The sequence below is a fragment of the Pleurodeles waltl genome, chromosome 5 (assembly GCF_031143425.1).
Source record: "Pleurodeles waltl isolate 20211129_DDA chromosome 5, aPleWal1.hap1.20221129, whole genome shotgun sequence".
Classification (NCBI taxonomy): domain Eukaryota; kingdom Metazoa; phylum Chordata; class Amphibia; order Caudata; family Salamandridae; genus Pleurodeles; species Pleurodeles waltl.
In genome coordinates this window covers 520,553,488-520,580,694 of record NC_090444.1, presented here as the reverse complement: position 1 = coordinate 520,580,694, position 27,207 = coordinate 520,553,488, and the positions used below count along the sequence as shown (strand labels likewise).

Genomic DNA, 27,207 nt, shown 5'->3' with positions numbered 1-27,207 from the left:
TTTGCAAAATATATATCAAATGCTGGAAAGATGGGCGATAGGTAGGAGGTTTTAGTGCCCTTAATATAATCCAAGCCCCATGTTGCAGAAGTGCCTTACTTTTCATGGTCTGCGCTGACAATAATGGAGTGTTTGTCACTTGAACCTCCAGGCAGTCAAACTCCCTCACTCCCTCTAAAGGTACACCATGCAAATATTGTTCCCTCTAAAGGACCTGGGTGGGTTAAAAGCTGTGAACTGTGTTTTATTAATATTAATTTATAGCCTGTGCAAATCACAGAAATGAGAACATTTTCCTTGCAAAATTTGCAGACCACCTCACATTTTTGATATTGAGGGTATACTTGGGAAGAAGGAGGGCAGGGATTTTCTCACCTCCCACTTTGGGGAAAGTCATAGCTACACTTGTGCAAATCCTCAGTTACTCTATTGATATAGAGTGAACAAGATTAATATCAAGATAAAAACATAGTAGATGCCCCTTTCAATAGAAATTCTATCCGTCAATCCTCCCCGTCCCCCCATCTAATGTATCTCCCACCTATCCTGGAATCTACCAGGGTTCTGCACAGCAAACATGCACAGTTTTGCACTGCCCAATTTTAACACCCTACTGTTTCAGGATCCTAGACCACTTATACAGCCTGCAAAATGAATAATATAAAAGTCACAATTTAAATGAAAATTTGATTACACATTAGAACTTTACTGAGTGTGTTAAAGGCTCAACCAGTCATGTGTAGGCTAATAATGTAAAGTTTCATATTTCACTGCTTATATAAAGGTTGAACAGTTTAGTCAGTAGCAACACATAAAAACATACAATATAGAGAATGTACTCAGTGCCCTCAAGTGTGGATGGGTGTCCCTGAATCCTAAAGTAAATCTGTAAATCAAGCAATATGGCATATTTAGTTTGCTACAAAGTAAAGTTGTTTCATAGAATAATGTAGTGAGCAAGACAGATATCTTCCCCCCATGCATACTAATGGAAAACGAAGCTGTAGGAGTGATTACTTTGTGTGTTAAAATCATATTTATCTTTTTTTCAATGTCCATGATAATAAAAGCCATATGAACATCCATTAAAATATGGAAGAAGTCTCGCCATGCGTAATCTGAGAACACCAATGTTGCCAAACACCTCTGAAGAAAGGAAGCTTGTCATATCTAATGATATATTCACGTCTGATTGGCTGTAGAGCAGTAAAAACACCAGTATAATTATTAGAAAGCAACACACTGCTCAGAAATAAGACCTCTTAATTTAAGTGGTCCATTAGAATGTTATCTTTCGGGCTTTACATTTTTCATTGGTAATCAGAGAAGTGGAATAAAACACTTACCTGGCGTGGCACCATATGCTTATCTATCAGATCGAAGTCCTAGTGAAAGGACACTACAGTCTTAGAAAGAGCCATCTTATGCGGAGAGGAACTTTTTAAGTGGAGAGTAATTTTAGGAATTCCTTATCTTGATAGCCAACACATTGTTGTAAACAAGTATAAACTTCACAGTAATAAAACATGGGAAATAAAGCAAATATTAAAACAAGAGTAATTACATCTAGCTTACCCGTGAAGCTCTCATTGAAACACTGGATGCAATCTTGCTAAAATAATCTACTCCCATGCTTATGGCTTACAATGTGGGAGGGAGTGGAACGTGATATCTATAAATATATATAAAAAAGCCCTTTTCTCGAGCAACATGTTTAGTTTCCATTTAAGCATGCTGTTTTTTATTTTTTAAAGAAAAGATCCACATTTTCTCCTTTCTCTTTCAGACATTCTGTTTTATGCCTACCCAATGCCTTTTTCAGCATGGTCGAAGAAAGATCTGTATGCTTATCTTGTCACCAAGATCTGTATGCTTATGTTGTTACCTCTTAAAGTGAGAGACAATCTAGTTGCCAGTTTTTGTTATCTGAAATTACTTCAGTGTTCTTTCATGTAAATCTTAACCTTGTGTGTGATCATAGAATTGCAGCCCAATAGTAAATCTGATATTTGGTGAGTAACAGTTAGACATGCTAATTGTACCTCATCAAATGTCATGGTTAAGTAAGGATAAATATGGAGGATGCTTGTTTTTCATTCCTAGGTCCTTTATTTTGAGTATCTTCCTCAAATTCAAAGCCTAACCATCAATGAATAAATAGTTAGTTCGATAGAATCCCTCATCCTTTCTTGCCGTCACTAAATGTAATGACTTATTGCTTACCAAATTATGCTTTACCTGACAAGGCCTCTCCTCTGATAACCTTGGGGTCTTGGCTGGTGCCAGAACATCCACTACCAGGCCTGGATACAAATGCAAGCAGTTAAGATATTGATTATGGTCTCTGTCCAGGGGCATCAGTCACCTAACTTAATAGATGGATATCTTCCTGCCACTCTCCAGACACCTGAGTTATGTGTGCAAGTTTAAGCCGATTCCTAGGGGCCATAGTAGCCTGCATAAGTAGGCCATCAAAAGTCCTCAGACTAGCCAGTTGGATTTGATTCCTTTCATGATAAGGTATTCTGTCACGTGAGTCCTCATCCTAGTTCTTGAACATCTGTTGCATAACCACTTTGAACTAATGGCTTCTAAGGATATGAAACTTTTTGTAAAGTGCTGTTCCTGAAGTGTACATTGGCTAGCTGTGTTAGCAAGAGCTAATCCTCATTTGTCTTTGAACCCCACGCAATTTTCAACTGAGGCAGTGTGGTACTCAGAAAGCATCCTTCGTTTGTCCCAAAGATGTTGATAGAATCTCACCTAAAGGAGGTGATTCAGCCCCCCTGTCTTTTTTCAGCTCGATCACTCTGGCTACACAACAACATTGCCCAGCATACACTTTTATATCAACTTAAAATACACTTGAAAACAAAGGATTATAGGACTTGAATAAAACATGTTCTAAAAGTTCTACTATATTGACTCTAGCTGAAACGTCTTTGCATGCCAAGAAAGATTTTTAAGGGATTCCTGATTAGTAAAATTCTATTTTTAAATTAATCTTAACAGTACATCTTTGGACAACAGTGGTATGATTTTAGTTGCCATTCCCTGCACTCAGCTTCTGCAAATTGACCCCCATATCTGTTAATGCTCTGTGTATTAGTAGGCCAGTTTTTAATCCCTCTAAACTGTTGCCTTATACTGAAGCTAGGTTGCTTTAGAGAGTAGTAATTCATACACCTGTGTTTTTGTATTTGTTTCTTTGACAGTAGGTGGAGCTCCAGATTCTCAAAAAGGATCTGCAGTAGGCCGTTCTTTTTCCCTAAGCTGGAAAAGTCAGCAGGACTCAGTCGAGCCTATGAGGTTTCGGAGTGCCACCACTACCGGAGCTCCAGGAGTTGAAAAAGCAAGAAGCATTGTCCGACAAAAGGCAACAGGTGAGGACTTGCATTCTACATGACATTTGGAGGTCTTAACACTGTTTTTTAAAGAAACAAACTTCTTTTAATATTTCAGATTCACTGATCATTTGAGTTTGTTAGCCCAGTTTCTTTAGCCTGTATGTTAATAGATTCCTGCTGATTTTAAGTGGGAAAACCTTGTACTGTAGCTGCGTACAAGACTATTTCAAAATAAAGTACCAACATTCTAGATTTTGTGCATAAGTATTGTCAACTAGTATTGTTTATTTTGTCATGTTACCTGGGTTTGTGAGGTTTGTTGGTTAACTAGGCATGCTTCTTTTGGTGGCTTGTCAGTTTTTAAAGTTATGGTAGATTCCATTGTAGCCAATTGCATTTGTGGCCAAATATAGGATCTGTATGGTGAATATAGTGACCCCATTGGTCTTTGTGGATGGAAAAAGATCACAGTAAAGAGAAATCATAAGTGATACTGCTTTGCCTTTCACTCTAAATTAACTGTCTCATTTAAAAATTTCCAGTGATCTTTCCTAAAAGGCCAAATATTTTATTGAGAGCGGATAATGGCAGACTTCAGAAGATTAGAAATGCAGAGGCATGCTTAGATTTTTTTAGAGCAAAGCTTGAATTGTGACAGCTTAACCTATACTTCACTAAGAATGTTTCAGTATGTTTCCCAATCAAATTGATATGATACTAATCTTCTCCTGATATCATTTTACTTATCTTTTCCTGGAAGCTAAGCGAAGCCAGTCTATCAGCAACTGTGTCCATCTTTATGAGGCTTTGCCAGCTACTAAAAGTGTTCCTCTTCTGCTTCACACTGTGAACTCTGTTTTACCTGGTGTCTCTTACAATTCTTGCTCTCACAGGCTTTCAGGTATTGTACTTCTCCTTGTTCTTTCTCTGCACTTCACGTTTTATCTGCTGCATGATCTTTGTGTTTAATACTTTCCTTTGACCCTTTTCTTCTTTTCTGAGCATATTTCTGAAAATAAACATGAAGACCCACTTTTGAAGACTGAAACTATTAATAATAATGAGATCTATCCATAAGGTTTGTTGGAAAGTATATGGTTTAATAGTACCAGATTGAAATCGTGCAGTACTTCATCATAAACCATTAACATTTTTTATTGAAGAAAATGCTGCATTTCAAGAGGCAGAATACTCTGTTGTCCGAAGTGGAAAGTGATGGAAAATACATCACAAAATAATGGACAGAAGAGTGCCACAAGAGGGTTCAGTAAACACCTTGTTTCCAGTTAAAGGTAGCAGTGTATGGGAGGCTGTAAATAAAACTTTAGACAGGGCACAGAAACTACTTCTTGAGGACGCATTCCATTGGGATGTTCAATGTTATGAGCTTGTTTAACACATTATACCTCTACAACCAGTAAATGATCAGAGAGACCAGGACTCCACAATCTGTTAAGTAAATTAATTTGTCGTAATGAACAAAAGTAAACACATATGGACATAATACCAGTAAAATGATGGTTTAAAAGGTCCCTTTTAAATATTAACTAAGAAATAAAACAAGACCTTATAATCTTTGAGTTACTAAGCTGTGAAGAGCATGAAAAAGTAGAAAATCTAGAGTTGTTGCCCCTGCAGTTGACAATATAGTTCATATCTGAGGAAAGGATAAAAGTGAAAATGTGTTATGCCAAAGTTAAAACAGAAAGCCACATTGACCCGACATCTTTCCAATTGGGAGATTCCAAATGTTCTTTCATCTTCAAACAGTTCACAGTGCTGTCTGGTCTGTTAGTGTCTGTTTTCACTACTTACTGTTACATATTTTACCTGCAACTCAGTATGTGGCTGCTACATGCTTTTGTTCGGGTTGTTCATGATGTTAGATTTGCCACCATTTTGATTCAGAAATATGTGTTGACATAAATGGAAACCATAACACAAAGAATTTGCAGGACACTAACGTTGTGTAACAAGAGTATCCTGTACAGAAAACATTTCTAAGAGCCAGTATTATTGAAAGCAAAACTAATTGTAGATTTAAGGAAAGAGGATAAAGCAAACCACAAACCATTTCTGCACCTAATAAAACACTTAAGAGAAGGGAAAATAGTTCAAATATTGCAGAGTAAGACTTTAGTATATGTAGTCAGGATGAGAGCTTAGCTTTTAACAGTAACTTCCTCAAACCTGAGTTATCCCCGTTTAACATTGCTATTTTTTTTATTCAGAAGAACTCACATTTTCTATATTTTTGGCACAATGCCCACAACATGAAACTTAAGAAGTGCGCTTGCAGTCTCTGAACTGAAGTTCAGATAGCTGATGTTTCAAACCTAATATTGGCTCATAGTGGCCGTTTCAGTGCCTTTTGCGTTATCGTTATAGCCACTGTGTTTTTACCCTGTAGTTTGGCAAGACTTATTTTAAGGTAAACTTTTTTCTTGCGTTAGGAATGATTAATACAAGAACATCTGCCAAGTGACTTTCTACAGTGAATGCGATATGGAACTAACTTAAAGAATAATCATTACATTTATACCTTAACTATAGGTGAAATCTTAGTAAAAAGTAATGAATAGCAAAATACTTACTATTTTGGCATGTACAAATAAGTACAGATTTGCAGGAGAAAGAGTAAAATAGTAGGGAGAAATATGAAACTGAGAGAAAGAAAGACCGGCCTGAGGGGAAAGAAAAGAAGAGCATAGACTTGTTGTTTTCAAAGTATGAGAAGGAGATAGTAAAATATACTTTACAGTTCTGTGAAATTAATTTTCCACATAGGCTAAATGAACTGACAACTTAAACTTTTCATTTCTGCATAAGAATAAAAATGAGAGAAAAGCTCAAATTAAACCCACTCATGTACCTGAGAGGCACCTTTAGCCAAATTATTAGTTACTGCTAACTATATATTGTCACGTTTAATAGCTAATTGTAATGATGTTAGCTTACACTTGACTGATCTATGATTATGACACACTAGATTCCACCAAAGGTGTACAGACAGGTTATCACATATTGCTAGTGATAACTTTTAGAGCAATTATAGTTAGCAAATTTACTAATTTACCAAATAAAACATGAGACCACATTGTGTGTACTCTTCCCATAAAAAAGTGGGACTTAAAAGGGGGCATATACATGTCTAATGAAACCAATCTTTGACCAAGCCTGCTTCAAAAAAACAAATATTAGGACAAAGAAACAAACATGTAGTGTCTGCATTATCACGTCTCCAACAGGAACTTAGACCGGCTAGAAAGGATTTTTTAAATTATACTGGGAATGTAACAGTCTGTTGTAGAAGAAATATAAGGTTTGCATTAAAAAAAAGCTGACCTAGCAGTAAATGTATCTTTGCCCATATTTTAACCAATATAACAGTAGGCCGTTTACATTGTAAGTCAGTTTCCCCACTTATGTCCAGCGTTTGGCTTGGACCTGTCTGTACCTTAAGATCCAAGAACCTTATATAAGATAGAGGTTGACATATGTGAAGACATATGTATGGGGTCATTGGTAGGTCCATGGGCCTTTGTGAATGAGGAAGACCAGCCCTATCCTTCATTCTTACAAATGTCTAAAAGTAATGAATGCCTACATTAAACCTTGTAGGCATTAAGCCTACCTAAAGGTGTATTATATCCCCAAGATAACTCCTGGATGGGTATAGGGGTATTATCCATATAAAGTTGAGCAATAGTTGATTACATCTTTGTCTGCTCAAACTCTCCAATACAGGACTCTACTATTCTTTTTAATCCACTTATACCAAATGGGGATACATACAATTTGGTCAATTCTAGACGAATTAGAGGCCATATATGGCCTGAAAAAATGCCTTGTATGTGAAATTGTTGGAAGTAACTAACATTTTGGTAGACAAGACAAAAAAGTTAGGATTATGCAAAAATGGAGGAAGTAATGATGATTCTAAGAAGAACTACAATTTATCACTATATAAAAATGGGTCATGCAGGAGACTCGTAGAATGCTTTATGATATCTAATAAAATTTTGAAAATTGACACCACCATTATATTTAGGAAGGTTTAATCTTGTTAAAGAGAACCAAATATATCCCCTTTCCAAAGAAAACTTGAAAGTGTACTGTCAATTTTATTAAAAGGAGTTTTGCAAGTCTGAGTAGTAACATCATGAGGGAAACATTTAAGAGAGGAAGAATCCTCGTTTTGATGGTGTCCATTCTACCCCACCAAGATTATTTCAAAAGGGATAATTATTTGTAACATTAGTTAGTTTGAAATGAATAGAGTGTACTGCTGTACCAGTTGCCAAGATATTTAATCTTAGAGGGAATCCAAGATTACCCAACTTGGGAAACTTTGGGGGGGGGGTTCTTTGTCAGGGTACTTTTGATTTGCCTATATTTAGTTTATTTTTTGAAACCCTTGAGAGGGGATGCGATTCACTGTAAAATGTGGTTAATGTGGACTGGGGATTACATATAAATAGCAGTATATCATCCGCAAAGGCAGTTAAATTAATAAAACCAGTAAAGTGCTCAGTTTTTAAGTTGAGGTATAAAGCGTTCCAAATCAATGATAAAAATATAAAAGGGATAAAGGGCAACTCTGTCTAGTACCTTTCTGTAGTGGAAAATAAGAAGACTGGACACTGTTAGCTATGGCAGGCGATTGAGGAGAAAAGTATAATAATGAAACTAGAATCAAAAAGTTAGGCCCAAAACTGTCATTTAATAGGCAATTGACTCTAATTAACTTTTTTTCGGCATCTAATATAATCGCAGCTATCCAAGTTTTAATTTGGCACTTATATTTATGACATGAATGTAGCAAGACACGTAACAAAATATGTAAACTGCATTTGAATCCCCTCACATAAATTTGTATTGCCATAACTTAGTTGGTAATTTCCTTAGATTTGTTTGTGATTTCGTTTGTGTTTTTGGAGGAAGAGATTTTATGACAAAAGCATTTTTAACAGATGCAGCCAGTAGATTTGCAAGAATTTTCTTCAGTGAGATCAGCCTTTGAAATAATGGGCATAATTCTCTGAGATACTAACCTAGTAAAAAGAACACTTTTTGTATGGCGTAGCAGCTTTTGATTAGATCTCATTGTTGCAGACAAAATATTTGTAGCACTGTGTCCAAGCCACCTCACATACCATTAATAGGAATGTATGGGAGACACTTAGGAGCCATATTCGAGCCACAAGTGTGCAACTTAAGAGGCTAAAGTTGAGGTGGATATATAACTGTGTTTTGAATGTGTTTGAAAGTGTGTATTAACCTAGCATTAATGTTTTTGTACTGTAAATAATTATCAACTTTAAGGGAAAGCGTATTTCAAAAACAGGATATGGAGTTTCCATTGACACAGTTTAATGTAGGCAACCAGCATCTGCAGAATTACTGCTTTTGCTAATCTCCATTTATGAATAAAGATTGTTGTTGAATTATATAAAAAATGTTCATTGCTGTCTTTTCTTTCTAGCCCTTAAATATGTTTGTTTGTTCCCTTGCTTTCTCTTTTCCACCAAATATGCTGATTCTTCTCAGAGTGTGTTTGTTTTGTTTGAGTGGTTTATTTCATCACCAGTATATTCCCTTTCACAGTTTCACTGCAGACCCAGTGATCATTGTTCTCAAACTGAGACTCATGCAGCTAAATGTGGCCAGTGTGACCTTGAAACATGATAGCATGCAATGTCATTGTCAAGGCTGTAACCTGGACTACTCCAGCACCCATTCTTCCTGTCCATGCAATAGTTTCCTTCTACATATTATTGTGTGAATGTTTCCTTTTCATTGTATTTCAGGTTCAATCTTGCCCGCCTACATTCTTGGTTTTCAAGATTTGCCAGGTTTGTCTTAATGACAGTATCAGTCCATGTTATATGAAACTTTGGCTGAGATCTAGCAGTTCCATTTCCATGGCCTATTATGCTATGAGAAATAATGAAACACAAGTTTGTTTGTTGGAAAAAAATGTTGGTATTTCCTGGGCACTTTGGTGAAGGTAATCCACTATAGAGTTGCACGTTAAGCACTGTAATACTGTGGTTTTGGTTTCCACATTAATGAATAAGAGTTGCATTGGAGTTCTGCAAAATAGCAATCCCACTATTGAATGGCTCAGGAAAGACTTGTGACTTCTATGAACCCTCCCTATTTGCTCCCATCTGATGTGCTTCCCAAATATGATGTCATATGGATCCTGTTATCCTCCCCCTTTTTGACAGACTGTTACAGAAGCAGTCTATTGCCCCTGTTGCTCATCGGAATCAATCTACTTTCAGCTACCCCGATAGAAGCAGTTCACCTACTGTGAGTGCTCATCTACTGAGAGTACTGTCATTCCATTGCTTTCATTGATACGGATTAATTCAAACATGTCATACCAAGATTAGTCGGGAAAAGGCTGTCTCCAATTAGTTATCTAATTGTGTTACATCGTTTGACTCGTTAAGTTTTAAGAAGGGGACCTCAGTGAAAACATGTACAAAATGTAGTTGTCATGACGTCTTACAGTTCGTGCCACAGTTCAGTGGATGACTTTTTGAATTGTCACCACAGCCTATTTTCATATGTTACGATTTTTAATTTATAACACTTTTATTACATGTTCAGGAACTTTAGCCCAGGTTCACAATTTGTTCCGATTTTTTTCTACTAAATCTTGGGATTGCCGTGAGCAGTAACTAGATATTCAGCTCTACTCATTTGTTTGTATATATATATTTTTGAAGAATGCACAATGGAACATCACATTGGTGATATGGAAGTCTTATACAGGAAATGAGCTACGAAAGTGCCCAGGCTCAGATACAGAATTAGCTAACGTTGGTCAGTTATTATCTCTGCACATATTTTCATCTGAATTAAAATATCTAAAGACAGCCCTGCATGTATCCTTGATATATTTGTATACTCACAAGATACCAGTCTTCCAGCTGAGGTATATTTGAAGCCTACTGATAAAACTGAATGATGATTCTGGCATCAAATGTTCCACCAACCCTCTATTTTACATTAAACAAATAGTACCCTAGAGAGAAACATGTATTAAACATGCTTGCTAAAAGGGGGATATGCTTGAGAAATATCAGACCAAGACTTCTTCGAATTCAACATGAAGAAGCACTCATCCTGGAAAGCCCCAAACAAATCTAAAATGAAGTTTCTCATTTTATATAGCTAGGATGCTTAGCTGTAATATGCACTGACAAACCATTAGCAGCAGACAATAGCAAAATCAATCATTGGTACTTAACGGAACAAACTCACTGCTGCCGAAATCAGGATCACAGGAATTATTACCATCATCAATAACCATTGTAACAGTCCCCCTTTTAGTGGGAGGGGCCAGATTGCAATATCATAATTTCAGGACCAACATTAAAACATTCCTGACCCAATTCAGACATACACTTTTGACAATTTGCTACTTGTGACACCAGCAATGTAATTATGATTTTATATATATATATATATATACACATATTTTCCTCCAGTAAAGTCTACATAGGACAAACCTCTGCAAACTTAAAACTCACATTAACACAAATCTACTCATCCAGTCATTTTATTGCAACCCACCATATTATGATCCAGCTTGACTTCCAGGCAGATGGAGTAGTTAAGAAACCACAATGTGAACAAAACATAATAAATCAGAAAGGCTGATTTGTGGACTGTTTTAGATACTGAGCTCAATTAATATGAATGAAAATCAGTATGACAGCTGTTAACTGTTTAAGACGAATTGAGACAGAGAAAGTGGCAAATGGAGTATGTAAAAAGCCAAAAGAGACATGATTCAATAAAACAAGGAGTCAATGAAAGGTCAGGACATGCATTTTCATCTGAGAAACTAGTCTTTTGTTTGTGGTACTCATGTTTTGCATAGACATAGCAATCATTAGGACATGAGTGAACATTTACAAAAAAAAGCATATAGAAAATTGGTAGTCTTTCATTGAATATGTATGAAAAATCTCCTGATGAGTGAACTATAGATATAACCTGAAACACGTTAAGGATATTTATTTAAAGAAAAATGGTATGATCTAACAGTATGATGAAATAAAGCATCAGTATTAAGGAGATTCAATTGGAAATGAGTTTATTCCATTAAACAATTTAATTATTCATGATGTTTTTCTCGTAAACAATGTGCTCACTTTAATCAGAGGCATATTCAAAGAAAATATTTAACAGTTTATCTTATCCAAGCGAGGTGATTGATTTCAAGCGAAGCATCAGTGGATTTATTTTATGTGCTCCCTTTTCTATTGCTTTTTACAGAATTACACATAATGCGTTTTTGTATAATGGTGTGACACTAGCAACCTTTGTTTGTAGATCCAAAAAACATATTTTTGATTATTTTTGTGCATTATTTTAGTTTGTATTTAGTTAGTATTGCAACATAAAGAAAGTGAAGCTCCTCCATTTTTACCGCCACCAGGGGAACCCTACATTAAACAAGCACATGTAGAAATAGGTGTTCAGCCATAATGCAAGGAGCGTGGTGCTAATACGAGTACAGAAAGGAAGACATTATTTTTGATGCAGTGCTTAATTTTGGAATTTTAGTTAGATTTGTACACATTGATAAGTGTAATATAGCTTGAACATGGATCATGGCATATAGTTACGAGAAGGCAATTCATCTTTTCAGAAACAGCTTTTTGGCGGCCCTTTGCATTAGTGAGATATTTACATGGCCCTTCAGAGCTTTGCTGAATCCTTCACTGCTGTTTGTTCTGTGTTCATTCTTGGAGCCAGGTTGCAAAGTAACAAGGTTTGCTACTGTATCATCTTAAAATGTATGTAACATGAAATTAGCTGGCTTTTTCTCTTGGGATTAACAATGGCATCTGTTATCACTATGATCAAGTCCTTCAAACAGGATTATGTTGCATAATTCTTCCAGCAGTTATTAAGGTCTAGATTTTTGGATCTAAGTGACATGCTTTCCATTTATGCCATCAGAAACTATAGGAAAGTATAAATGTTTGCCTGTGGTGCATTAACTTATGATTTACCACCTAATATACTGGAAACGTTTAACATTTTCCTATGTTATGAGATAGTTTGCGTATTTGACCTCTACCGAATATTCAGCTTGAATACTTGTATAAGGAATATCTGAGCAGCTGAATTGCCTTAACATCAGCATTTTTATGGTGGTTTACTAATGAATAGAAAACAAACATCTTATATGTGTTTGTGGTAATTTATTGTATCATCCATTCACTGTACTAATTACCGTCTGGAATTGCACAGAAATTGACGAAAGCCAGCTACCAGAAAATACGTTGGGAACAGATTTTAATGGCCAATATAACGACCTGGAACAGCAGCAATTAACTCGCAGCAGCAGCACTTTAGATGTACCTGGCCAATTATGTCCGGACTTCTCTGGAGGTAATTTCCACTGTTATTTTCAAGTCGTACAAATAATGTTTTTCTCTAAAGTAAATAGAGAATATTTTAGACAATTTTTTAAGTAACCCAAATATTGATCCACAAAAAAAAAAAAAACAGTAGTATCAAATAATCCAGCATATGGAGTTCGTGAATGATGCGCTTTACTGGTAGATTGCATATCTATGCTAAAAAGCGAACACAAAATATTTCTCAAATTCTTTCCGCAACACTACGTGTAAGGCTGGTTCAGGGTGACATGCTAGCCAAGTAATAGTAAATTAGATACCCTTTAAATTTATCAACACAAGTGAGTTGTGTACTCTTGATCATACCTGTTCACGCTCAACGCATGTAGGCTTTAAATTGATATATTTTTTTTTTTCACAGTGTTGGTCTGTTTTGCTGATATGCTATCCACTTGCATCTTCAGAGCTATTGTAGTCATAGCAATAAATGAGGCTTGTTGAGAAGCCAATGACCCTTGGCATAATGCAGCTGTTACAAGCAGGTATATCAGTGTCTGCACAAGGAGGAAGAACTTATCAGGGCTCCCCGTCCAAGAACATATTCAAGCTTTTTTTTTAAACATGTCTTCATCATTTTCTGACCACACAACTGAGATATCCCTTTCAACAGTTACAAGAAACATCCCTCAACAAGTTTCGGAGTCAGAGATACTCACATGAGAGCTGAAGGCAGCTGCACGCCACTTAAACATTTCTCCAGCAGTCGCAAGTGCAACATGCAAGAAATTGCATGGTGGCAAGAGGGGAGGGGGACACTGGGAAGTAGATCCTGTGAAGAGGCTTTGTTTTGATTAGTTAATGGCCCTTTGTTGTTGCCATGACCTATGCACTTTTAGTCCTCAGAAAGATACATAAGGTCCTCTTATCCAGATTGCTGAGTCAAGATTGTCGCTAGTGGAGGATAAACTTTAAACTCACCTGATGTTAAATTGAGGAAAGGATTTAAAGGAATTTGTTGACCACAACTAACAGCCTGCAATGAACCAAATAACCCATAATTTGAAAAAACATGCAACAGAAAGTGATTATTCAACAACTTAACACAACATTCTTGCTTTCTTGAAGTAGTGCAATACTGTAGGAAACTGGCTTTCTATTTAGTGCACTAAAATTAAATACACTGTGCAGAGAAGAGTCCAGTGGATCCCCAGTTGGTATTGCAGAGGCAAAAATAGTTCGGACTAATGCACTATTTATGGTGGTAGTGTGGGAGAGCAGTTAGGCTTATCAGAGGGTAGTTCCAAGCATTTGTTATACTCAGAGGCCATAAATGAGACACACACTCAAAGATTAAATCAGAGACCAATTTAGAAAAATATTAATTCTTTTTATATATGTTTCAAACCCAAGAACTTCATAATCAGTTAAGTAGATTCTTAAGCATAAATACTTTGCAGTTTAAAAAATCAACACTTAGTGCAATTTTCAGAGTTCTTCTCAATGTTACCCGTGAAGGAAAACCATGTGCAGCAAACACAGGGTTAACACTGACTTACGGGACCAATCTTGGAGAGCAAAGGTATGTGCTGAGCACTGAACAAAACCACATGAACAGGTCACACAGGGCGGCACTGGGGTGGCCGGGTGCAGAGGGGCGGCACTGGGGTGGCCGGGTGCAGCAAGGTGTTGGGTGCCCAGTATTTCACACTATGGGAGTTGGACCTCGTGAAAAACAGGCTGTAGACTCTGTCTAGGAAGCCAGTCAGGGACACCAAGCAGGTAGGTGTAGTAGGCTTGGGGTGCTCGGGTACATAGGTGCACCTTTGGTCCTCTTCTCTTGTGTCTACGGGCGACGGATGCAAGGGTGTCTTTAGGTGTTGGGTTTTCACATCCAGGGGCTCTTGCGGTCAGGGGGTCCTGTGTGTTGAGGCTGCAGGCATCGTCAGGGAGTCCGCAGGGGTGGCCTCGAACTCTTGGGAGCCAGTAAATGTCTTTGCCACCGGGGGAGTCAGGGGTCACAGGTGCAGTGGTTGCTGACGGTGTCGGATTTTCATTCACCACAAGCCTGTGGGAGAAGGGGGCCTGTGTGCGGAGAATGCAGGCTTCTTGGGAGAGTCCAGGGTGGATGAGACCACACTGGACTCCGTCTCTGGACAGCTGGTGACCCGCGTTGGCACCATTGGTTGGCTTCACCTCAGGTCGTGGACGATGGGTGCAGTGGTCACTTCTGGTTTTGGGTTTCTGGGGTACCAGCAGTTGCAGAGTCTTTTCTTTGGAGTTTCTTCTTGCTGGGCATGTCTGCTGCCAACAGGAGACTTGAGTCTTTATTGAATGCTAGACGAGTTGGCTTCTTGTGCAGGGTCCTTTGAAGTCAGCAGGCAGTCCGGTGTGGTCAGCTGCTCCTTTTTTCCCCTCATCTGCGAGGCAGCTCTTCTTTGTCCGGGTCTTCTTAGGTTGTCTAAATCTGATTTCTAGGGTTTAGGGGTGCCACTAAGTACTAAATTTAGGGGCGTTACAGGGCGTGCCGGGCGGTAGCCAATGGGCTGACCACCTTTAGGGTAATAAAACCCTACTTATTACCACATCTGTTGGGAAGTGGGCATAACCCTATCCCTATTGGCCTAATTCCTTCCACACAAGATGTAGGAACTTGAAAAACAGTGTCCACTTCAGTTCGCCCACCTTAGGGTTGGGACTGGTATGAAGTGGGCACTCCTAATTTGACAAATTTTTCTGCCTGTGCTGCTGCCAAAAGTGGTGTCAGGACAGGGAGGTTGGTCATCTGTGCCATTTGGAGAGACCTGGGTCACATTGCAAAGGCCTTTGAAGTTCCCCGTCCTGGAATATCCATCCTGCCTGGGAGATTAGGTCACAGGCCTTTGTCTCAGGCCCTCAAGATCACTGACTCTCAACGGCCATAGAAGCGTATGTGGTAGCTGAACTGGTCAGGACCAGTCAGTCAACACACTTATAGTGGGTAGGTTTTCAGGGGCCACCTCTAAGGTGTCTTCTGAGTGCATTTTTGTTTATTTTTTACAAATCCATCACTGAGGTCAGTGGGGGTTTATTATTCTGAGATGTTTGATTCGAAGCATCCCAGGATTCATAGAAGCCATCATATAGCTGGGGAACTCATAATGACCTGTGTCCAGCGCATGCATTGAAAATGGCTTCCCCGTGCACTTACTATGCCGCAGAATCAACAGACATAGTAGGGGCATATCTGCTCATACACATATTCCCTCACATGTGCTTGGATGTACCCTGCCTTATGGGTGACTTACACCGGGCACATGCAGTGATAGGGTAAAGGCACAAAGGAGTGTGTGACATGTTGTGTTTTCAATTTCGCCTGCACCAACACATTCAGGCTACAATGGCAGCACTGTGTGGGTTTGGTGATGGGTCTTGGCTGTGGCACAACTGGTGCTGCAGCCCTCAGAGACCTTCCTTATACACGAGGGGTATCGTTTACAAGGGACTGGTAGCTTAAGAGTTTGCTAACTGTGCAAAACAACTGTGCAGTTTTGGCGAAAGAGATCTGGCGCTGGGACCTGGTTAGCAGGGACACAGTGCACAAATAGTCAAAGCCACATCAGAAACCAGGCAAAAAGTGGGGGCTAACCATGCCAAAAAGGGCACTTTCCTACAAATACTTTGTCCTTTCATGCTGAATCTGATCCATAATTATCTGTTAATCACTCCCTCAGATCCGGGGGGGTTGGCATTCTCAGAAAACAAGTCTCTTGACTCTTGCACTATACAACTGTGGCAGATTTGAAAATCTGCTACTTTACGTGCTCTGTTTGACAGTTTTTTTTGTTCTATTAGGAAAACTTGCACCACAAGTGATCAAACAGTGTTATTTTCAGATTTTCTCTTCTGCACCAACTTTTCCACTGAAGATAATAAACTATTAAAAAGTTGGGACAGTCCAGCCACAGTTTCGCTCAAGTTCTGTTCCCCTTAGACTTATTCAGCAGTATTAGTGTTTCGAGATCTTTCCTCAAGCATCTTTGTTTCTCTATCAAACTCAAAATTTAGCTCCATGAAGAATAAGGCTTACCTCATGCTTTTAGCTAGAAGTCTATGACTTTTCAAATCAAAGAAATCCAGGTGATTTACTCCAGAGAGATTCCACTGCTGCTGCCAGGTCCAGAAACTCGGCAGTTGAGGTGGGACATCAGCTTCTTTAATTAGCCTGAGGCCACATCTAGTTGGTCCAGCACTCTACCCACACTCACCTGACATCGCTCTTGGGACACGCCCACCTGACTCTGCTCTTGGGCCACACCCGCTTGACTCTGCTCTCAAGCCATGCCCGCTTGACTCTACTCTTAGGATGATCGCTAAGACCCTACAGAGGGACAGATCTTGACTATGGGTACAGCAAACTTCCTTGATGGACCTTGGTGTGTGCTGCAGTTGTTCGTAACCCACACCACTGCCATACTTCTGGCAGGGTGTGACCAGCAGAATCGCAAAGTCATGTGATGGGTCGGCAGAGAGGGAGTTTGCAAAGTCCTGACAATAAGGAGGGGCATAGCATTGATTATTCCCTTGCTTAGAAATGCCTGATAAGATCTTTGTCAAACCACCACATCTATCTATCCATCCTCGCAGTCTTTGATCTGTTTGCTGAGAGATTTGCTCAACATCAGCATACTTCTTTTAAAAAAATCCTAAACCATGATCAGCTTGTTAGCTTGACATCTATAAACTAGATGATGACCAAGCGCTGAGTGCCACTCTAGTGCCACACATTGTGAATTAGTAGAACAACATAACCCTACCTCTCTAGTTGTTTATTTTCATTCTTTATGTCGTAACATAATGGGTTATAGATGACTCTGTCAAAGAGAACAATGTGCTTCTCAGTACTGTACAAAAGGAGCATCGTTCAAGAGTTAAGCTTGCTTAGCAATCTCCAATTCACAGCCCTTAGGTGTCTTTTCATACTCAGAAAAGTGATTGACGCTCTTTTTTCAGTATTTTTGGTTGAACTTTAGACTCCTGTGGTTAGACCGTTTGGGGATAGCACTTGAAATTAAGAAAACACGTGTTTGCCTGTAATATGGGGAAAGAGGATGACCCATTTTTTAATGAACCTAGTAAGGCCTGCAGTGGTATTGTCATTCTGAGCTGCTCACTGAGCATTTTTCCAGGTAGATCCGAGACTGCAAAAGGCATACTCCCCCTTTCAAAATAGTTGCACAATATCAAAATAGACGTGTAGGTGACAATCTGAAGATTGCCACCAAGTATAAATGGTGGACGTTGAGCAGCAGTCTCAAAGGTGGAATGCTAGCAGTGGCATATTGAAACACTATTTAAATGAATATGTATTTGAAGTTGCCCACTGAGCAGGGGTCTTTATTTGGAGTTCAAGGAAGTAGCCCACCAATGTGGTCAGGGTCATATTGTTTAACAAAGGCTGTTACTCTTTGTTTGGGAGCATGAATAAATCGCATTACCAAGAGCTAAGATAAAGGAATCAAAAATAAACAGTCCTACATGAAAGTATATAGAGAGATATAGAGAGATCAATTGTGCTCTTCATATAGTGGCCCCATGTCTTGTCTTGCACAAATCACCTGATGATCGTAGCTTATTCTTGAAGACAATTAGTGGTAGGTATTACCTGTTGTTCTTTCCCCTGACATCCTGCTTAATTTCTTGGTGCACATTACTGCAGAATGTTCGTTGAATAGCAGCTGAAATCATTAATCAACGAAAGGGGATATTTATCCCAACACCCACCTGCTGGTTAAAACTTTAAGAGCAATCGATTAACATGTCTGGGCTAGCAACGAAAATATGGAATTTTTACCGTCTCCGTACATCTAGAAGTCTTTACATTGACAACAAGCCTCTTGCAACTTTGTTTTTTATTCATACTTTCAGAGTTTACTTCTAGTTTTAGGTGTTTATTTTTTGAGATTTGAAATTGTGTTTGTTTGTTACGTCATTGTTGTACTGTGATAGTACATGCATTTTTTTTATAGCAGTTCCAGTTTTCAGTGCTTTTTAAGTGAAAACTTGAAAAATAAAAGTGAAGGGGTGCGTGAATAAGTACAAGTATAAAACCTGAAGTAAAACACAAAGTAAAATGAGTGAGCTATTAAAATATGTGCAATTACAGACAGCCATCCTGCAGAAAGTTATGCCAAATACAACTACATCCTTGCCTCTCACTTGCTGAACCTATATGAAGAGGCCGTGAAGGTGGGTTTCTTCCCTCAAGACCTAGACCAGGCCATCACAGTGGTCATACAGAAGACACAACCTCCATCTGTTTCCCTTTCCAATTACCAACCTATCTCTCTTATCAATGGAGAGATCAAGATCTGTGCAGCCATATTGGCTAATCTCTTACAACAAATCCTGGGGTCACTTATACACCCGGATCAATAAAGCTTTATGCCTGCTCGTAGCACCAGGCTTTGTATACGGAGTATACACGTTGCACTTGCCCAGCGGCACACACTCCCAGCTCCACTGGCCTTGCTTCTGATAGATTTTGAAAAGGCATTTGATACCGTGGGCGGGGAATACTTACATCGAGTTCTGGAGAGGGCGGGCCTCAGGACTTGCTTTTGCCGTTTTATGCCACTGTTTTATAGAAACCCGGCGGCTCCAGTATAGGTTAAGGGTGCACTTTCAGAGGTGCTTTTCATTTGCTGCGGTACTCGGCAGGGGTGCCCCCCTATTCCTTTGTCTGTTTGTACTGGCCATAGAACCCCTTGCAAGACTCATAGGTTGCAATGCTCAGGTTAGGGGATGGAAGTGGGACATGGGCCACGAGGACCGCATCGCGCTTTATGCTGTTAATGTCTTACTATACTGCTCAGACCTGGCAGACAGTGGCCCTCATTGTCTTGACCTCCTGTGATTATTCACGTAAGCCTCTGGTCTGACAGTTAATCTGGCTAAATAACTTCTGCATGACATTATAGTCTGGCAAAGAAATATCCCCGTTTTTGACCTTTGCTTTCGATATTTAGGTATCCATATCGCTCTTGACCTACATCTGACCTGTTCCCTTAACCTCATGCCCATAGGTGCAAAGTCAAAGCGGACCTAAAAAAGTGATAATTCTACCTCGTCTCTTATATCTTATTCAGAATTTCCCCATTATTATTTCTCGCCACTGGTTTTGAGAAATGGAGTCAGTTGCCTTCCTCTGGCAAAATAGTAGACCACACCTAGCTTTGCGCAACTGTCAACGTGTGCCATACAACAGAGGGTTGGGCATGTCAAATCTCTATCTTTACTATTTAGTATCTCAAGTTCTGGTTGATAATTATTGGTTCACTGGAAACTGGTCAAATCCTGCTTACCAACCAGAACTTGCCGGGTTCGGCTTCCCTCGTATTATGGAGCAGCTCCATGGTGGCCTCATTGGTACGACCATTCTGGATATCACTAGGTAGGTGTTTTATGGGTGGAAAACTGCACAGCGCCACACCGGATGGTGGCAGAAAATCCCTCAACATACCCACCTGTCACATGGTGAGTGGCTGGATATGGCCAAATGGGACACCATTAGAATCAGTCTTGTGGGTGATGTGTGGACAGGTACACACATGGCAGCATTCCAGAAACTCCTAAAAATATATATATATATGCATTATCTAACACACAATTCCACAAATTCTTGCAACTGCGTCATCCGATGAGGACACACATTCCCCCCGATACATCCATCCCAGAATTTAGTCCCATGGAAGCTAAGGTGATGATGAGGCCCTAGGCAAAAAGAGGAGTCTCCCAGGATGCGCTGATGGTCTCTGCCAGGCTACACCTGGTGCAGGTATATTATCTGCACTGTGCTTATCTTACTCCTATCAAACTACAGAAGGCAGGCCTTCTAGCTAGTCCAAAGTTCACTTGGTGCCCCTGCACACCGGACAGTTTCTTCTATATGGTCTGGTCATGCCCCGTTATAGCACGGTTCTGGGAGATGGTCCTGACAGAGCTTTCCTTAGTGCTGAGCCTGACATTGTACCTTCTTCCCACTTGTGGTCCTGCTGAGAGTGGATGAGAGAGTGGGTGGCTCACGGGCAGATAAGACTGCTAGGCACCGTCCTGACGATCACTAAAAGAGATATTGCAGCGCACTGGAAGGCACCCGGCCCTCCAGCAATTTAGAAATTGTGATTAGTTAGAAAGCCGGTGTATGTGGCATGGGGATGTCCAAAGGAACACACCAAGATTTAGAATAAATTGTTTGAGGCTACAGGCCTGGACACTGAACTGCAGTAACAGGGGGGCTGATTGTCTTACTCTGGTGGTGTTCACTATTGTAGTGTATGGTATGTCCTTGATATCGGGTATATACGATCCATGTGCTAGGTGGATTGCTATCTATTTGACCTGTAAGTGCGACTTGCTACTTTAGGCAACTTTGCCTAAAGGTGAGCACTGTGCACATTACGCTTATGTGTAAGCAGTGTGTGCATTATGATGATGTACCTTTACTGAGTGGGCACGTCACCTTTTATATATGAAGTTAATAATGCATAACTTACAAGAGATACTTGCAAAATGATGTGTGAATTACCGAATAGAATGCTTTACATATTTAGGTATAACTTTAGAGTTTATTTTTCCACTCTTATCTGTGAGTCTGACCAAAAATGTTTTTGATGTGTTGATATGTATTTTTTTTTTAGTTAACGTCTCTATCTTTACAATTCAGGTTGAAATGATATAATTTCCGTTGCTGTCAATGCATACTGAAGGAATGAAATCTACAAAGACGGCCAAAGTAATTTCTTTGAAATTAATGTTCATTTTTATCAGACGTTTTGATCTTGTGTTTATTTAATGACCTGCAGATGAAAGGGTCGAAAATGGTCAATATGTTGAATCATCAGATACCACATCTGTTGAAGAAAACAAGGAATGTGTGCCCGGAGAGCGCGAGACCCCATTGGTAAGCCAAAGCATAAGCACACATTTATTAATGCGTACTGTCTTTGAGCTGAACGGTGCACTGGAGTTTTGACCACATACCTTAGCAGGCCTCAATTTCTTGTTTGTATTGAATCAGTTTCTCTTCTGTATTGTTGGTGTGCATTATCTATTTTCACAAAATCATACTTGGTCTTCTTAATGTATTTCCACATTGTGATATGGAGATTAAAATTTTTAATTCTACTTGTAAAGCTTATGTGCAGGAGCTCTGACGTGCCCACCTTGCAACCAACACCCAGCATCAGGTGGAAGTTTAATAACGTGTTTGCAGTGCAATGGGTCTCGCACTTGCTTGAGTTTTGAGCTATTAGTGTTGTTAACTCCTAATCAGACTTTTCTTGCCTCATACACTGAAAATTTAAAGTAAAACAGCTTCACATAAGCCAGTTGATTCACAGTGCCACGGCCACCATGAGCATCAGCATGAAGAGACGGACAAAAGGAAAAAGAAGTTCGCTCGCAGTCAGACTTATTGGCAAAAGTGCAATTAGCCATGTAACAGGGGTGATGGCCTAGGTGGTAACGAAACCTCCCCAAGGAGGGACAAACGTAAACCATTTACCAGTGTCATCAAAGGATTGTTGAACGGCAAGCCCACGAGTTAGTGGTAGTGATGGGCGTGAGGCGGGCCTTGTTAAAAGCCCAGATACATACCAACATATGTGCTCGACCTAAAAGAAATGTGCTGATATTTATAAGCGAAGGTCAAAGGATGATAAAGGTGGCCTTCTCCAGGTGTTATTCTTCCCAAACCTTGAACATAAGAGTATTGGGACTAGTGAATACCAAAAAGGTGCTAAAAAGAAAGTTCCCGAGTTCACAATAGAAAGGGAAGAACATGGCACCCAAGAGAAGAAAAATAAGCAAAGTTTGGAGATATCACTTAATGTAAACAAATAAATTACAGTTTGATGCAAAGTGAAAAATACCAACACCCGTGATTAAAGAAAATGATTGAATCACAAAATAAGTAGAAATATGAAGTGCAAATGGCGTTGAGTGCAAAGAAAGAGGAGAAATACTCGAAGTGTTACGATACTCTGAAACTTTCTTTCTCCGTCTTTATGTAGTGTCTTCATTGACCTTTTCCTATAACAACCTTACAAGTTCTTGAATCTGCCATATTGCCTTGAAATGTGTTAAAAAATACAAAACTACTTCAATACGTTACTGCCATAATTTTCTGAGAGTCCACTAGTTGTTACTACTTATAGCAAAAAACAACAGTCAGCAAGTAGCTGCTTCATCAAAAGACGAACAATGCCTTCTCACAGGCCCTCTGCCTCAACGCTAAGCTTGCAGGCTCCATTATCCAAAAACACAAGGTCTCAGAAACCCTGCAGAGCATACCATCATCAACCTCGCAGGAGAAGAATAGAAAGTCGGCAAAGCAGAAACGCAGTGCAGGTGTAAACTGTAAACTTCGCACTTGTATAGCGCACTACTGACCCGTTAGGGTCTCAAGGTGCTGTACGCATACCGCTGTGCACCCCCTCCTGGCTTTTCCCTGTGAGGCACCCACTCGTGGATAGCCCCCGGGTGAAGCCAGGCATCCAAGCGCTGTGAGGGCCGTTGTAGAGATTAAGCAAGCTATTGCCCAGAGTTACAGAGTGGGACCCATTAATTAGATTAGGCACAGAGGCGAGAATTATCTGGTCCAAGGGAAATGAGCCCAAGACCCGCCAAGGGGGAAATTGAACCCTGGTCCCGGGCCAGATCTGTGCATCAGGGTCTGCCGCTCTAACCATTGTGCCACACTTCTCCAACTGTGTATAATCAGAGCACCACGTACGTGGCAACTTGCTGTCAGATCTCCTGATGCTGTCACGACTGCAGTACAAGACAGTGCGGTGTGGGCGCCAGAGCAGGTAAGATCGGGGGAGAACCATGAAAGATATGTTTTGCATCATCCTTTCTGCCTATTTTTCCAACCTTTCTTAACACCCAAAAAATGGCAATTTACCTCCAGATGGCATGTTGTATCCCTAGTGCTAAACAAAGACAAAAGAGAGGTGTGCTGGAGTGATACAAATTAAATCTAACTTTACAGAGGACATTTTAGAGTTGGAACTCTCATCATCCACCCTTTTTGGTTTTTACCAGTGCTGCTGTTAGAGTAGTTTCACACATTCATGACCTAATTCTAGGAGCAAGGAAACATACATTCTTCAGTATTTCTGTTGAGTTGATTCTTCCTGTCCTAGAATCCGATCATTGTTTTTGTGCAAATGACCCTCCAAGTTTTTGCTTTGACTTAGGCTGCTTTCAGAGAACGCTTTATTTTCTGTAGCAGTGTTATGATTGCATTGGCAACATCCTCCGAATCGAGTAGATGCTGCAGTGCCATGAAAGTCCTTTGCCTTGTTTACTTGGTCTGCTTTAGATGTGCTGAATCTGACATGTTCAGCTGTCCCAACGTTTTTATTTTTAGGTTGGGCGTGCAAGCACTCTGGCCTGTTGTAATCGATCTGGGAGCTTTTAACCACACCCACCGCTCGTCCATCACTATCACTCATTCATGGGCTTGCGTTTCAAAAATCCTTTGTTATCATTGGTAAATGCTTTACGTTTGTCCCTCCTAGGGGCAGTTCTGTTACTGCTTTGGCCACCGACCCTGTTACACAGATAATTTGTACTTTTGCCGGTACGTTTGACTGCGAGTGAACTTATTTTTCCTTTTGTGTCTCTCCTTTGCGCTAATGCTCATGGTAGCCGTGGCGCTTTGAATCGGCTCACTTATGTCAACTGTTTTACTTTTCATTTTCAATTTATGTGTCATGAAAACTCAAGTTTGGAATTTAAAACACTAACAGCTCTAACTCGTTCCTCTTTGTCAATACTTGTTTTGTTATAGCAGCTGATGCAGCCTTATAGGCTTCAAGTACAAAACACACTGGGTTATTCATTGCGTCAGAAAGAATAGCAATGAGCCATCGAGCATGCTTTGACATCAGCATATAAAAACCATCTTCTTGGGTGCCACCAGTCCTCACAAAGGCCCTTGTTAGGCACTATTCAAAATGTGCAGAGTTAAAGGAGCTGACATTATGACTTAAGCAGGGAAACTATTGTGGCCTGCAACTACATTTACATACCCTTAATTCTGTGCGACTTCTGAGTCCTCCTGTTTCTTTTTTGTGGCAACAAGTGTTTTATCAATTTACTGGATTATAGCAGTTATTATAAAAATTGTTTAAATTTTAAAGGGTTTTCTAAGAAGAACTTAGTAAACTAAATCGCCCTAATGGTCTGTGGAACGGTGTTTCCTGGTGCCATAGACAGCAGCCAGGAAACATATACTCTGATTTCTCTTCAAACTGAATAAATCTGTCTCCTTTTACTAAAGATTTCAGTGGAGAGGAACATTTAAGAGTTTCACTCAATTTTTGAAAGCGCTGCCAAGTGAAGGATTGCTCTTATTTAGTACACAAAATTATAACTTTATAGTAGACAGATTGATTATTTGCTGGTTCCTCAAGTGCGACAGCATTCCTTTGTTATCTGTCGACACGCTTTTGGGGAGTGATTTTTACTGTAACCCGGTTAACCTATAGCCGGTTACATGACATATAAGGACGACGCGTGCTGCATAAAAAACTCCATATCATCTAAAAGGATCCACTAGCGTGTGAAGCAGCGATATGTAACAACAGGTAAGGAAGGATCAGTTAGCAAACGAAACACGTAACTTTATCCAATCTGGGTATTCTTTCTGGATCGGCTTTTGCTTCTCCTTTTTTCTCATTGATTTTTGAGATTTTATTCCAATCCTCTCTGTGACTTAATTGTAAAGATGTGTTAAAGTATACATTTAAAAACGTGTGTGTGTGTGTATAAGTATAAATATATATATATATATATAATGTACAAATGTTTATATCATGCCACGGTCTAACGGATGACTTTGAAACGGGTGAATAAAGTTCGAATCCAGCACAACTAACTTCCTGTGATATTGGGGAAAATCACTTAATCAACCCTTGCCTTAAAAACACAAGCAATATCAAAGCCAATAAGTCGTACTTACGCAAGCTCTATTGGCTTTTTCTATGCTATTTCTTAGCTATGTACAGCAGCGTGGCTGCTATGCAACATGGCTGAAAGTAAAAAAATAAATAAAAAAGTCCTATGGCGCGGTCAACGCTTGCTGCATCATAGCGCTTTTTTATTGTATTTTATTTTGAACCATGCTGAACAGCAGCCGCACAGCTGTACAACATAGCAGAAAAGATTGACAAAGCCAATAGACCTCGCATTGGTGCGACCTATTACTGGCTTTATCAATGCTTTGTTAAAAAAGAAATATGATGAGGCTAGCACTGGACGTGTCTAACTTATTTATTAGGTCGAGTGCGCAAGCGCTTTGACCTGTTGTAATTTATCTGTGGGCTTTTGACTATGCCCACCGCACCCACTATTACTTGTTCATGAACTTGCCTTTCAAAAATCCTGTTATCCGTGGTAAATGCTTTAAGTTTGTCCCTCTTTGAGGCAGTTTTCTTACCATCTTGCACACCCGACCCTGTTACATGGATAATTGCACGTTTACCGTTACATTTGACTGTCAACAAACTTTTTTTTCATTTTGTCTCACTCCTTCGCGCTCATGCTCATGGCAGCAGTGGCGCTTTGAATCAGCTCACTTATGTCAACTGTCTTACTTTTTATTTTCAATTTATGTGTCAAGAAACGTCCAGTTAGGAATTTACAACACTAATAACTCTAACTCAAGCAAACACGAGACCCATTCCATTACAAATGCGTGTTTCTTTTAGTAGCTGTAGTAGTCACTTTTGGTAACCTGGAATAGTTTTTTTCTCTGAACACAGCTTTTTCTCGTCTCTGAGAAAATGTCATTCTCTGCTGCTTTCTGTCCGAGTCTTGGGTATTTAAACACCATAATATTATTGCTTCCCAACACTGCAGTTTTCGATTGTTGTCCATTCGTTGCTCGAATCTGTGGTGAATTGGCTGCTAATGAGCTTTAATATTTAGGTACCGTCATCAGCAGGTGACCAGAATTATTGTTAGTTGTTTTTTGTTACCAGAGAGCCCGAGGTGTGGATTTTGTTTATGCATGGACAGAAGAATGTGTGAGGTTTTATATTATACGGGGATGCAGCAGTGTTTATAGTAGATGTGCTAATGTTTTTGGGCCGTTTAAGCAGATATTTGTGATTTAAACAACACATTTTCTTTTGAACTCACATGTAACATCACTACTATTATGTGGCTCTATCTCTGCTGGGGATGAAGAGGATGTAAAAATGCAGTGTAATATATCCCTTTTATTTTTTCAAGTTTATCCACAATGCACCACACATTCAGAGAATTCAGGTTACAACATCTGGCATCTGACATACTCTGCGGGTTGTTACATTTGTTGAGCTGACATGCAATTTGAAGTGATGTGGGGTCACTCTACAGTATGTTTGCTCGAGATAGTGCCTAGTTTCCTTTCCCTGACGCCCCTAGTTCTAACAACCTAA

The 27,207-nt window shown here is 39.6% G+C and overlaps 1 protein-coding gene and 1 non-coding gene across 6 annotated transcripts in view; both read left to right on the top strand.

The window, feature by feature from the left end:
- The window catches only part of RALGAPA2 (Ral GTPase activating protein catalytic subunit alpha 2), a 1,651,508-nt gene that overhangs the window by 703,133 nt on the left and 921,168 nt on the right, over window positions 1-27,207 (top strand). For 2 of the 5 annotated variants that reach the window (XM_069234346.1, XM_069234343.1), the window contains exons 16-19: window positions 3,216-3,383; window positions 4,108-4,248; window positions 12,630-12,770; window positions 21,580-21,677. In XM_069234346.1, the coding sequence (XP_069090447.1) occupies window positions 3,216-3,383; window positions 4,108-4,248; window positions 12,630-12,770; window positions 21,580-21,677 (548 nt within the window). Of the gene's footprint in view, window positions 1-3,215; window positions 3,384-4,107; window positions 4,249-9,157; window positions 9,203-12,629; window positions 12,771-21,579; window positions 21,678-27,207 lie in introns of all 5 variants that reach the window. The other 3 variants (XM_069234347.1, XM_069234345.1, XM_069234344.1) reach the window with 2 other exon arrangements.
- On the top strand, window positions 25,015-25,130 carry LOC138297660 (U5 spliceosomal RNA). The gene has a single exon (XR_011204205.1). It is a non-coding gene; the product is annotated as a U5 spliceosomal RNA (small nuclear RNA).